This window comes from Nerophis ophidion, linkage group LG08 (genome assembly GCF_033978795.1).
Source record: "Nerophis ophidion isolate RoL-2023_Sa linkage group LG08, RoL_Noph_v1.0, whole genome shotgun sequence".
NCBI lineage: Eukaryota > Metazoa > Chordata > Actinopteri > Syngnathiformes > Syngnathidae > Nerophis > Nerophis ophidion.
In genome coordinates this window covers 72230146-72243811 of record NC_084618.1, presented here as the reverse complement: position 1 = coordinate 72243811, position 13666 = coordinate 72230146, and the positions used below count along the sequence as shown (strand labels likewise).

The window sequence follows — 13666 nt, the reverse complement described above, 5'->3', positions numbered from 1 at the left end:
TATTTGAGCTCATTTAGTTTCCTTTAAGTCCTCATAATTCAATTTATATCTCAAGACACACTATCTGTATGTAATGTGGCTTTAATTTTTTTGTGGCTCCAGACAGATTTGTTTTTGTATTTTTGGTCCAAAATGGCTCTTTCAACATTTTGGGTTGCTGACCCCTGGGCTAGTGCTATCTCTTATTGTTATTGTCACATAAAAAAAAAAAAGGAGGGAAAGCCAAATAAAGAGCAAATAGAACTCTTTAGTCTTTATGACTATTCAGAGTGAAAGTGGAAAAGAAGAAGAAAACGGATACATTTGGAAGAAAACATTTATTGCAGCAGCAAGATCCAGGGTTTACTCTTAGCCCAGCTTTGAGTTTTAGCGTCTCAAACTCCCAAAGCTGAACCTGCCAGACTAAAGAGTTGATGACATCATCAAAGCCTGCTAAGAAAACATGGACATTATTGCAACTATATGAATTTGAAAAAAAAAATCCTTCATATTCGATCCAGTTCTGAATAACACAAAATCCATAATGCCAACTTAACTTTATTCTCTTTCTCTCTCTCTCTCTCTCTCTCTCTCGTATGATTAAAATCCATCCATGCATCCATCTTCTATACTGCTTATCCTCACTAGTGTGATAGGTACGCTGTAGCCTACCCCAGCTGACTTCGGTTTAGAGGCCAGTACACCCTCGACTGGTCGCCTGCAAATTTGATTTATATTACTTAACGTTCCGATCGATTCCATTTTCCCGCTATGAAGCTTTTCAAGTCAACACAGTGGCCATTTTGTATTAGCAGTCAGTAGGACAGCTACCAAAAAAATGACACTGTGTCGTAAAAAGCTCGTTTTAATACATATTTTTATTTTTTCTGTTTTACATACAATACAGAGAAGTAATTCACTTAAGAGTGGCTGTCTGACTTTTCAGGCTGCAGACTGTGTTCCGATCGACCTTTCCTGGGGGCGGAAATTAAAGCTAAAATATGCCAACATTTTTAGGGGGTCAGGAGGGACTCGTTATATTTAATTAAAATAATGTTATCCAAACTATTTATTTAAAGTTATGTAAAAAATATTTACTTTTACTAAATATTTCATTACTATAAAGTAGGGCTGCGAATCTTTGGGTGTCCCACGATTCAATTCAATATCGGTTCTTGGGGTCACGATTCGATTCAAAATCGATTTTTATTTTTTTCAATTCAACACGATTCTCGATTCAAAAATAATTTTTTCCCGATTTAAAAGGATTCACTATTCATTCAATACATAGGATTTCAGCAGGATCTACCCGTCTGCTGACATGCAAGCAGAGTAGATTTTTGTAAAAAACTTTTATAATTGTAAGGGACAATGTTTTATCAACTGATTGCAATAATGTAAATTAGTTTTAACTATTAAACAAACCAAAAATATGACTTATTTTATCTTTGTGAAAACATTGGACACAGTGTGTTGTCAAGCTTATGAGATGCGATGCAAGTTTAGGCCACTGTGACACTATTGTTCTTTTTTTTTTTTTTTTACAAATGTCTAATGATAATGCCAATGAGGGATTTTTAATCACTGCTATGCTGAAATTATAACTAATATTGATACTGTTGTTGATAATATTCATTTTTGTTTCACTACTTTTGGTTTGTTCTGTGTCGTGTTTGTGTCTCCTCTCAATTGCTCTGTTTATTGCAGTTCTGAGTGTTGCTGGGTCAGGTTTGGTTTTGGAATTGGATTGGATTGTTATGGTATTGCTGTGTATTGTTTTGTTGGATTGATTAAAAAAAAAAAAAGATTTTTTAAAAATGAGAATCGATTCTGAATCGCACAACGTGAGAATCGCGATTCAAATTTTAATCGATTTTTTTCACACCCCTACTATAAAGCATTACAATAATTTACTAGTAAATTATTATTTTTTATATCTTTTTAATGTTATATTTGTTTCATATGAATATATTTAAAAATATATAATTTAAAACATTAGTTATCCAATAAATTTAATTTACTGTTACTGTTTTTTTTAAAGGGAGTTACTTTCGAATACATTTTTTTTCCTTTCCTTTCAAGATTGTTTTTTGTACTATCATAAATAATCACAAAAGTTGTATTTTTGTTAAGAGTTTGAAATTTAAAAAAAAGTATAGTAAGAAGTAACCTACTGCTGCCTCATTTCTATTGATAAGCTATAAAAAGGAAATTTTTTGCTCATTCTTGATTCCTTCATTGATGATCAATCTCGCCTCAATCTTTACTCATGTAAACATCCTTCTTCACACAAAGTTCTCCTGCCCTATGCGTCTTTTATGGCGTTAGCGTTACTGGACGTCTTCACTGTGCTGCTGTTGCTGCTGGAAGATTTAGTCTCCATAGATTTGAAGGTGGTAGTGGTGGTCTTTTTCTGCACAGTCTGGTAGGTCTTCTTCTTCTGAAGGACCTCAGTGGCGTCCATGTTGACGCCTCGGTGGATCTCCTCGCTGGTCTCCACCTGCTCTGACGTCTGTTGTTGCTGTTGATGCTGTTGCTGCTGCTGTTGCTGCTGCAACTGGTGCTGCTGGTAGTGCACCTATAAGATATTGTTTTAGGAACACGTCAAATTTATTACCGCTGTGTACACGGACGTAAGGAGAGTCACATGATACCTAAGGCTTTTCACACACACACACACAAGCGAATGCAAGGCAAACTTCGTCAACAGCCATACAGGTCACACTGATGGTGGCCATATAAACAACTTTAACACTGTTACAAATATGCACCACACTGTGAACCCACACCAAACAAGAATGATAAACACATTTCGGGAAAACATCCACACCGTAACACAACATAAACACAACAGAAGAAATACCCAGAATCCCTTGCAGCACTAACTCTTCCGGGACGCTACAATATCCACCCCCGCTACCTAAACCCTGCCTCCCCTAATCCCGCCCACTTCAACCTCCTCATTCTGTCAGCATGTCCCAAATTCCAAGCTGCTGTTTTCAGGCATGTTAAAAGAAAATAATGCACTTTCTGACTTCAGTAATAAATATGGCAGTGCCATGTTGGCATTTTTTTCCATAACTTATTTTGGAAAATTTTGTTTCATTGTTTGATGCATCCAGCGGGGCATCACAACAAAATTAGGCATGATAATGTGTTAATTCCACGACTGTATATATCGGTATCGGTTGATATTGGTATAGGTAATTAAGAGTTATACAATATCGGAATATCAGCTATGGGCAAAAAAGCCATCGGACATCTCTATTCCAAACCGATAATTAAATATGTTCCTGTTGCTTTTTGGTTGACATTTTTTCTTTCTAAAACTCACAAAATTGGGGGGGAAAATTTAAATTAGACAGTATAAATATGGTTATTGTAAATGTATGCATTAATTAAAAATGTAATGTGTGTAATACAATAAACAGTAATAAATAGTTTACATTCAGATGTATTCTAATAGACATTCTAATAGACTAATTAGTTATTTGTAATTTTCTTGAACTGTTGATTGATTAATGATCATAATACTATGATAGCGTAGTTCACTAATATTGTACAAAAATAGAATATTAAATAAAATAAAAATCCCTGTAACACATTAATTAATTTTGTCAAGTTAATTTCACATTATCTGAAATAATAGTAGAGCACCTATTTTTTTATTGATATATTTTGTTGTAAATCCAAAATAAAAAAGAAAAATCATTCATTAATCAGCCAATCATTTTTACATATATTATTAAAGTCAAAATTTGTCACTATTATGTTAGATCCACTATGGACTGGACTCACAATATTATGCTGGATCCACTCGACGTCCCCGGGGGGCGGGGGGTCCGCACATCTGCGATCTCCTCCAAGGTTTCTCATTGTCCCATTGGGTTGAGTTTTTCCTTGCCCCAATGTGGGATCTGAGCTGAGGATGTCGTTGCAGGCTTGTGCAGCCCTCTGAGACACTCGTGATTTAGGGCTATATAAGTAAACATTGATTGATTGATTAATTGAAAATACTTTTTTTATGTGTAAAACCGATATAATGATCAGATGGTTGACGGCCGCGGTGTTTTTCGACCAATATCGCTCAAATTTGACTGACGTGCTTTTTAGTGTCTTAAATGTGTTGACCAAAGATTGGCTCTGTCATAAAACTGTGTGAGAAATTTCAAGTCAATATGACTTAAGTGCAGGCAGCTTCACCATACGGTGTATTTGTTAGGAAATGGATAGTACAGTTACAGTATAATACCAAGACACATTTAGATTTCGTTTAGGCTTCAAGTTTTTTTTATGTGGCATGCGTAGCAAATTCTGCCTAGCAACAGGTGGCAAACAAGTGGATAAAATGAGCGACAACGCTGTCTCACCATCATCAACATGTGCTGGTACTTGGCGATGGCCTCATCGGCACTCACTCCCTCAGCCAGGCCCAGCTCGGCTGCCCGCCGGGCCAGCTCAGCCTTGTGGGAACCAGGAGGGGTCCAGCCCGTTCCCCTGAGCCTGTTCAGGTCCGACTTGTAGTTAACCTGGCCAGAAAGAGCGGCAGCTTACAAACGATGTCGCAGGCGGTGACGCCGTTGAGTCTTACGTCGCTCTGCAGCTTGTAGGCCTGCTTGGCGTGTTTGACGTTGAGCTGCTCGGGGTCACAGGTGTAGTCGTGGAGCTTGTGGCGGTAGGACAGGTCGCTGGCCTGCTCCTGGCTCTTCCTGGCCAGAAGGAACTCGGGCTGGTTGGCGTGGATTTTGTACTTGGAGTGCTCCTCCTTGGACTGCCGCTTGTACTCCAGGTTGCTCTGGAGCTTACTGGCCGCCAGAGAGTGCACCATTTTGGGGTCGTCCTCCACACAGCGCAGACCCACTTGCTGGCCCTTCTCCCTCAGGTGAGACTCCTTATATTGCACCTGTCCAAGGGGGAGAACTTCATGACTCACCTCAAACAAACACCACACTTTTTACCCAGAAAGAAAAGTGTTGCTGAAGGTACTTCTACCTACGGTTTTTAATATTGTTCAAATATCACAATAAATGATCATAATTTGAATACACTTTATGTAAAACAGGGGAGTCCAAAGTGCATATTTTGCATTTTCAAGCATAGAAATGACTAAATTAAATAAATATATCAATACTATGGTACAACTCTTCAGAGACCAAGCCATTTAGAGCGGGCTGTTCAGTATCGTGGTCACTGATTGGCTCAGCCTCAGACAGCATTACTATAATGCATTACACAAGTTTAAAGGTGATTAAAGGCTTTTAGTTAATGTCTAGAAGACTCTCACAATGTTGACAAATGTACTTAGAAAGTAGTACACTTTTTTTTATACTGTGGCTATAAAAATATTCCATTTATAATTAATAATTCCTACTTCGCGGAAATCCATTTTTTGCTGTCTTGTCCGGAAGCAATTACCGTGATAAACAAGGGGCGACTGTATTATCATAATTATGTAATACAATATGCACACTAATAATATAATGTATACATTTACACTTATTCTAATACATATCATGATAAATTCATTGATTATCGTTATTTGTAATTTTCTTGAAATACTGATGAATGATCACAATACTGTAGTAGTGTAGTTCCCTAATACACTAAAATGTAGTATATAGTAAAAAATAAAATAAAATAAAATGTCTAGTAGAGTGGTCCCCAAACTACGACCAGATATGGCCCGCCAGCGTCCAAAGTCCGGCCTGCGGTAAGTCCCAAGTTAAAAAAATTAAATACTTTTATTTATTTTTTTCATTACTATTTTTTCCAAATCTGTCCTTTCTAATCTATTTTCTCCCTCTTGTTACTCTCGGTATCTCCTAGCTGTGAGTCAAAAAGTTTGGGGACCCTTGGTCTAGTAACACATTTATACATTAATTAAAATACATTTCATATAATCTGAAATACATTTTTTAATTGATTTATTGTGAGTTTTTAAATGTGCCAAGCTAAAATAAAAGAAAGTCAAATCATTAACATTTTAACATAAATGATTAAAGTCAAAATACCTTTTTTTTTAAAACTTTTCTATGAACTTCACATATCCTTAAAGTTTGTAAACACTAGACAAACGGTCAGTGATTTATGGAAAATTAATTAAGACATGTTGATTGACAGCGGCCATGTTTTTCAACCAATCTTTGTTAAAATTGGACAAACGTGCTCGTTAGTGTTTTAAAGGCGCAGTTGTCAAATAATAAATGTTCCTACTTTTATCATTTATTTTTAACAGATCACGTATAATTGCATTTTGTATGTATATATGAAACTTCACATTTGCCGAGCAACAGCCTCGAAAGGATTTGGTCACTCACATCGCTTGCAATGTCTCTGGAGGCCTTTGCTGTTTGGAAGGGGATGGCATCCAACCTCAAGTCGTAGCCCAGCGTCTTCACGTGCTCCCCAGACGCCTTGTACACTTTCTTCATGAGACACAAATAAACGCCGACGGGCAAATTTAATCATTTGCACATTTTCACTTGAAAATATTGGCATATATTTGTCTTACATCGCTTATGTGCTGGGCGTTCATCCTGGCTCGGACGAAGTCTGGATCGTCCGGGTGTAAAGTGTACTTGTTCATGTCATCATTCCTCCCCGACTTGTACAACCTCTTGATTGAGAAAAGTCAAATGTACGTACAGTTTAATTATGGGTTTATGAATATATTTGCATAGTTGTTACCTCATTGCACTGCTGGTAGCTCGTCTTAGCGTGGACCATATCGGGGGAGTCGGTCACCGAGGTGAACTTCAGGCTGTCGGGCAGCTGGCGATACCTCTTCTGCACCAAGAAGAAGAGGAAAAGGACACATTAAACAAAAATGGCTGCCTGGAGATGCGTCTTCAGGCGTGACGATTACGGGCAACTCCAGCACACTAATGGAACACGTTACACATCCTGGCGTGACAAAGTAGGTCTCTAGACTTCAATGCTAAGGAAAATCTGTGGAGGAAGTATTATGCTCTGGGCCTGTTTTGCTGCCAATGGAACTGCTGCTTTACAGTGAGTAAATGGGACAATGAAAAACGAGGATTACCTCCAAATTCTTCAGGGCGCAGTTGGGTGTTCCAACAGGACAATGACCCCCAAACACACATCAAAAGAGGTAAAATAATGACTAAATCAGGCTAGAATTAAGGTTTTAGAATGGCCTTCCTGAAGTCCTGACTTAAATGTGTGGACAATGCTGAAGAAACAAGTCCATGTCAGAAAACCAACAAATTTAGCTGAACTGCACCAATTTTGTACAAGAGGAGTGGTCAAAAATCCAACCAGAACCTTGTGGATGGCTACCAAAAGCGCCTTATTGCAGTGAAACTTGCCAAGGGACATGTAAGTAAATATCAACATTGCTGTATGTATACTTTTGACCCAGTAGACCCATAATAAATTCATAAAAGAACCAAACTTCATGAATATTTTTGGTGACCAACAAGTATGTGCTCCAATCACTCTATCACAAAAAATAAGAGATAATTGGAAACTCAAGACAGCCAAAATTGTTCTTTACAAGTGTATGTAAACTTTTGACCACGACTGTGTGTGTGTGTGTGTGGGGAGGGGGGGGTTCGAATACGAATCGCGATTCTCACGTTGTGCGATCAGAATCGATTCTCATTTTTTTAAATCGTTTTTTTATTTGTATTTTTTATTTTTATTCATTATTTTTTAATCAATCCAACAAAACAATACACACCCCTAATAACAATGCAATCCAATTCCAAAACCAAACCTGACCCAGCAACACTCAGAACTGCAATAAACAGAGCAATTGAGAGGAGACACAAACACGACACAGAACAAACCAAAAGTAGTGAAACAAAAATGAATATTATTATCAACAACAGTATCAATATTAGTTATAATTTCAGCATAGCAGTGATTTAAAATCCCTCCTTGACATTATCATTAGACATTTATAAAAATTCAAAAAAAAGAACAATAGTGTCACAGTGGCTTACACTTGCGTCGCATCTCATAAGCTTGAAAAAAACACTGTGTCCAATGTTTTCCCAAAGATAAAAGTCATATTTTTGGTTCGTTTAATAGTTAAAACAAATTAGCATTATTGCAATCAGTTGATAAAACATTGTCCTTTACAATTATAAAAGCTTTTTTACAAAATTCTACTACTCTGCTTGCATGTCAGCAGACTGGGGTAGATCCTGCTGAAATCCTATGTATTGAATGAATAAAGAATCCTTTTGATTTGGAAAAATATTTTTTTTGAATCGAAAAAATGGATTTATAATCGAATCGCGACCCCAAGAATCGATATTGAATCGAATCGTGGGACACTCAAAAATTCGCAGCCCAGGGTATACATATATTATAATCTTAGAGGAGCGCCTCTACAATGTGTATGAAGACACATAATGAGCTGCTAGACAGTGCCAGAGTCATATTCTGTCTGTACAAAACAGTTTGCGTCAATTATGAGTCGTCTTATATGTTTCGTTTCCCCATGGTTATGATGAGGAGTAAAAAAAGGACAAATACTGGTCACCATGCACTTACATCACTAATGAGCTCCCCAGCCCTCTTGGCCGACTCCAGCTGAGGTGCACCCACTCCATCCCAGGCCACGCCCTTCATGAAGTTCAGGTCCGACTTGTAGCGTTTCTAAACAGGAAGTGATCAAATCAGCATCACATGTTATTGATCATTCCGTACTGCCCTTGGCCTCACCTCGCTCTGCAGGTCGTAGGCCTTTTTGGCCCACTTGACCTTCATGTCATCCGGAAGCACAGTGTACGCGTGCAGCCTTGTTCTGTAGTCCTGATCGCTGGCCAGGGCCTGAGAGTTCTTAGCCGTGACGAGGTGGACCATATCCGGGGTCAGGTGGTAGCGGCCGCTGGTCGTCAGAGCATCCTTCCGGTACTCCTGATTGCTGGCCAACCGGCCCGCCTGCAGGTAGTGCAGCAGGTACGTGTCGTCCGAAACGCTTTGGGAGCCGATGTGCTTCCCTTTGTCCATCACGTGGTTGTGTTTGTACATGTACTGCGGAGAGGCCCAATCATCATCAGTCGTGTGGGAGCAACACATGGATCCTGCGGGTGGTTAGCGCTTACGTCACTGGCGATGCCTGTGGACGTCTTGGCAGCCTGGAACGGGATGTCCTGCATGGTGAGCTTGTATCCCTGCGCCCTCAGAGTGTGCCAGGACTCTCGGTACTTAATCTGTAGAACAAAGCGTATCTCATCGAGCTTCAAGTAGCATTTAGACAAAATCACAGACCCTCAGGGTCAATGGTACCTCGCTAAAGTTGGCCGCGTTGATCTTGGCTTGAGTGAGCTCCGGTCTGTCCGCCGTAATGGTGTAGTTGTGCCGGTCGTTCACCCCTTTCTCTTTGTACAAACGCTAAAAGACCCGTATGTTTTCGTGATTCCCGCTGTTTTAGTATCAACCGCACTTAAGGTAGCAAATTATACGCTCACCTCATTAGTGATGAGTCCACTGAGTTTTGCGTGGATGATGTCAGGGGAGTCTGCGACAGAGGTGTGCTTGAAGTTGTATGGCTGCTGGCGATATTTTTTCTAGCGTGGGACAGACATCAGAAATGGGCTTAAACACTTGTTTTTGTGTAAGATTGTTTGAAAAACATGGCCACCATCATGCACAACATGTTTGCAAAGGCCCCTATTAATTAATTGTCCATTTGTCTGAAGACTATATGACAGGGATACTCAGATAAAGGGTTTTGGGTGCCACATTTCTAAAAAGCGAAGGACCCGGCAGCCTGATTTTTCTCCCTTTAGTATTAGTCTTATTTTCTATATTTTGGAGAACCAGCGTCCTCTAAAGTAGACATTTGGTCTATTTATTTTGTCTGGAGCACTCTTCTCTTTTAAGGACCTCTGTTGCGTGTTTTTTGAACTGAACTTGCAGACCACCAATTGCATAGCCCAAATGAGGAAAAAGAATGGCCCTAAACTAGAACTTTGAAGAACTGCACTTGTAAGACGTTGAATGAATAAAGGGGAGAACAAATTACTATTGTCTGCTGAAATAGGCTCCAGCACCCCCCGCCACCCCAAAAGGGACAAGCGGTAGAAAATGGATAGATGGATGGATGCATCTGGAGTAAAGAAGCTACAGCAACACCATCGTAAGATTAATCACATTACGGAAAAAAAGTGTACCTGCGAGAAAAAACAAGTAAAGGGTGTCTTCAGGTACGCTTCAGTTATGTAAATCAAATATTTGGATCCCAGTGTTCTGTTTACGAGCAAGGTTAAAATGACATTACAAGGATCAGACAAAACACTTTAGAGTGGTCCAAGTCTAAGCACAAAAATATTTGTGTACCAAGTTTTGAACTGAACTTGGGGGCCGCAAATGTATCATTCCTGGGCCGCCAGTTATACAGTATACCACATTGAAGCTATCTGTATTAAATGAATGTACTTCTTACATCTTAGTAGTTACCAAATGTCTGAATTCTCTTAAAAACAAACAAGTAATAGGTCTTACATCACTGATGAGGTCGGTGGCCTTTCTTGAGCCTTCGATTTGCAGGGCCCCGGTAGCGATCCATGCGGCACCCCGCAGGTAGTTGAGGTCAGAGCGATATAGCCTCTGCAAAGACACATCAATGTCCATGCAATGATTGTCCTGGTGTACCAGGAAAGGTGACTATTCAGCGTCCATTACCTCGCTCTGCAGCGCGTATGCTTTCTTAGCTGCCTGGACCTTCATGTCATCAGCCAGGGACGTGTACTGATGCAAGGTGAGCCTGTAGTCCTGATCGCTGACCAGAGACTGGGCCTTCTTGGCATGGGCCACCTCCATCATGTCCATGGGAAGGTGGAATTTGGAGAGCTCTTTGACTGACTCCTTCTTGTACTTAATCTGCGGGGTGGCAGAAGGATGATGTTGGTTTTGGCTTGTTTTTGAAAGGTGTATAAAAGACGGACACCTACGTCGCTTTGTAGCTTGTTGGCGTAAACAGAGTGAGCCATGTTCAAGTCGTCCTGTGGCCCCCTGAGACCGATCATCTTCCCTTTGGTCTTCTCAAACTGCTCTTTGTATTTTTGCTGTAATGACAAAGGGAGTGACTTACATTAATTCAGTTTTGTCCGTCTAGTTCAAAAATCATGACATTCATCAGACTCTAAGACAGTAGACCTCAGCCAGGCCCCACCTTCAATAGTACAAAAGTCCTCAATCTAGACCAGGCCTGGGCAATTATTTTACTTGGGGGGTAAGATTTAGATATAAAAGTGTGTCTGGGGGCTGCTATATCTATTTTCAGGAACACTAATACAAAACCTCACAATAACGATTGAAAGCTAAAAACGTTATGACAGAGCGCCTTAAAAAACGGAGTGGAGTTTGACATTTTTTTACTGAATGAGACACCCAGAATGTACATGAAAATAAAGTATGTGGGATTTACAATATTAACTATGAACGATAAAACACTGAATGTTGACAACATATTTTAAAATCAACCGAAACACAACCAAAATGCAACAAACATAGTGAAATATGAACGCAAAGGGTACAAAAACTCCCACCTACAATCTGAAATATCTCATAGTGACCAAAGTAACTAATTAGATGACCACAGTAACTAATTAGATGACCATAATTAGTATATCATGGAAATTCCAAGCATTGAATGACCTAGTATAGTTCAAGACTTCCGGTCATTAGAAAACATCACTGCACATCATAATGGCAGCTACACTTTCCATCTTAAACATTTAAACAATTATTTGGGAAGGTCCGGTGGGCCAGATTGAAAAGCTTGACGGGCCGCATGTGGCCCCCAGGCCTTAAATTGCCCAGGTCTGATCTAGACAGTGACTCAGATTACCCCCAAAATATAATCATGTGTTCCTTACCCAATTTTCAGAAAGTTTAATCATTATGTGCCCATAACTTTTTGAACTATCTATAGTGGAATGTAAGAAACGGAGGGAAGCCTCTTGTCAAGGTTCTACTGTATTTGTCTTTGTGGGTAGAGGCGAGCATACACACCCAGAAATTGTAATTTGCAACATAAACGTAAGGTAATGTATGAGAAAAATTCCGGATTATACCCAAAATGTATTGATTTTATCCCATTTTGGACTTTTCCTTAAAGTTACATACAAATGTAGTTATTTTGCTAACTAACTGAGACAAACCTACAGCGACAATTACATAACAACCTGGTAAAGATAATTAACCCCTATTAATTGATAAACCATATACTGTACGTTCCTAATTCTCAGTTGAACTAACACAATAATTAGTTTGTCTTGGCCCACTCAGTGGCCTGGTGGTTAGAGCGTCCGCCCTGAGGTCGGTAGGTTGTGAGTTCAAACCCCGGCCGAGTCATACCAAAGACTATAAAAATGGGACCCGTAATCCTCCCTGCTTGGCACTCAGTATCAAGGGCTGGAATTGGGGGTTAAATCACCAAAAATGATTCCGACACCTCTGCTGCCCACAGGTCCCCTCATCTCCCAGGGAGTGATCAAGGGAATGGGTCAAATGCAGAGGACAAATTTCGCCACGCCTAGTGTGTGTGTGAGACAACCGTTGGTACTTTAACTTTAACTAAGGCAGAACACTGAAAATTGGTTATGATTGGGTCTTCCAGCTTGACAATGAACCAAAAACAAGGCCGAGGCAAAACAAACACATATTCAGATCCTGGAGTGACCGATAGTCAGTCTGCTGGCCTCAGCTCTATAGAAAATCTGTGGAAGGAGCTAAAATTTTCAGGTGCCAAGAGACAAAAATGGATAACTTCAGGACATGGAGCATATTTCATGTTTTTTCATAACTGTTTTTTTGTTATTCTCTCTCCCTATTGGGGTCGAACAATTATTTCACCCAGACTGCTCTCGGATCATATAACATTCATCATCAACCAGAAAGTAGCCTGTTAGGTAACTAATAGACGGAATACAAAAATGATGGTAAATCATTTAGGAAACAAGAAATGTGAAGTGTGGTAAGAGACTCACATCGCTGAGGATGTCGGCGGACGCTTTGGCGGACTGGAACGGAATAGCATCCAGGCGTAGTTTGTATCCGCCGTCGCGTAACCGAGTCCAAGATTCCTTGTAACGGCTCTGAAAATGCACATGTTTAGACTCAAAGACAACCAACAGAACATGTTGATCGCAGGTTTACCTCGCTGATGTTCATAGCGTTGATCTTGGCCTGCACAACCTCTGGCAGCTCCTCGTTGAGCGTGTACTTGTGCTTCATGTGTTCTCCCTCCTCCCTATACAACCTCTGTGAACACACGAGCGCAACCAGCCCTCCATTTTACCGTTCACAACTTGGTTACGTTCCTCACAGCCACATCAAAGTACTTACATCAATGGCCAGTTTGTTGCTGAGTTTGGCCTGAACCATCTCTGGGGTGTCTTCAACACTCGTAAACCTCAAGGCGCTCACATCCTGACGGTACTTTTTCTAGAGGGAATTTGCATTAATTCAGTTAGAGAGGCGGGGGGAAATATAACCATACCATCCATAAACACAGTCAATATCCTTGGCTAGCTTACCAGAGACTATTTAGTTGCTAGCTTGACGGATTGCGAGGTATGATAGATAAAAAAAAGATATTTGAATTAACAAAACAATGTTTGTAGCCTTATAATATGTTAAAGCTAGCTTGCTAGCAAGGTCAATGGATATATAGCTCTTCTTGTTGCATTTTAGTGTTTGAATGAAT

The 13666-nt window shown here is 39.8% G+C and overlaps 1 protein-coding gene across 4 annotated transcripts in view; it reads right to left on the bottom strand.

Moving 5' to 3' along the window:
* Positions 1-298: 298 nt before the first annotated feature.
* nrap (nebulin-related anchoring protein) overlaps positions 299-13666 on the bottom strand; it is a 38339-nt gene continuing 24971 nt past the window's right edge. For all 4 annotated transcript variants that reach the window (XM_061909617.1, XM_061909618.1, XM_061909619.1 and 1 more), the window contains 17 exons: positions 13306-13404; positions 13117-13221; positions 12948-13055; positions 10908-11021; positions 10639-10836; positions 10459-10563; positions 9423-9521; positions 9241-9345; positions 9057-9164; positions 8674-8985; positions 8503-8607; positions 6667-6765; positions 6491-6595; positions 6297-6404; positions 4571-4882; positions 4350-4508; positions 299-2557 (listed from right to left, as the gene is read on the bottom strand). In XM_061909617.1, coding sequence (XP_061765601.1) covers positions 2285-2557; positions 4350-4508; positions 4571-4882; positions 6297-6404; positions 6491-6595; positions 6667-6765; positions 8503-8607; positions 8674-8985; positions 9057-9164; positions 9241-9345; positions 9423-9521; positions 10459-10563; positions 10639-10836; positions 10908-11021; positions 12948-13055; positions 13117-13221; positions 13306-13404 — 2514 coding nt within the window. In that variant the 3' untranslated portion in view covers positions 299-2284. The remainder of the gene's footprint in view (positions 2558-4349; positions 4509-4570; positions 4883-6296; positions 6405-6490; positions 6596-6666; positions 6766-8502; positions 8608-8673; positions 8986-9056; positions 9165-9240; positions 9346-9422; positions 9522-10458; positions 10564-10638; positions 10837-10907; positions 11022-12947; positions 13056-13116; positions 13222-13305; positions 13405-13666) is intronic.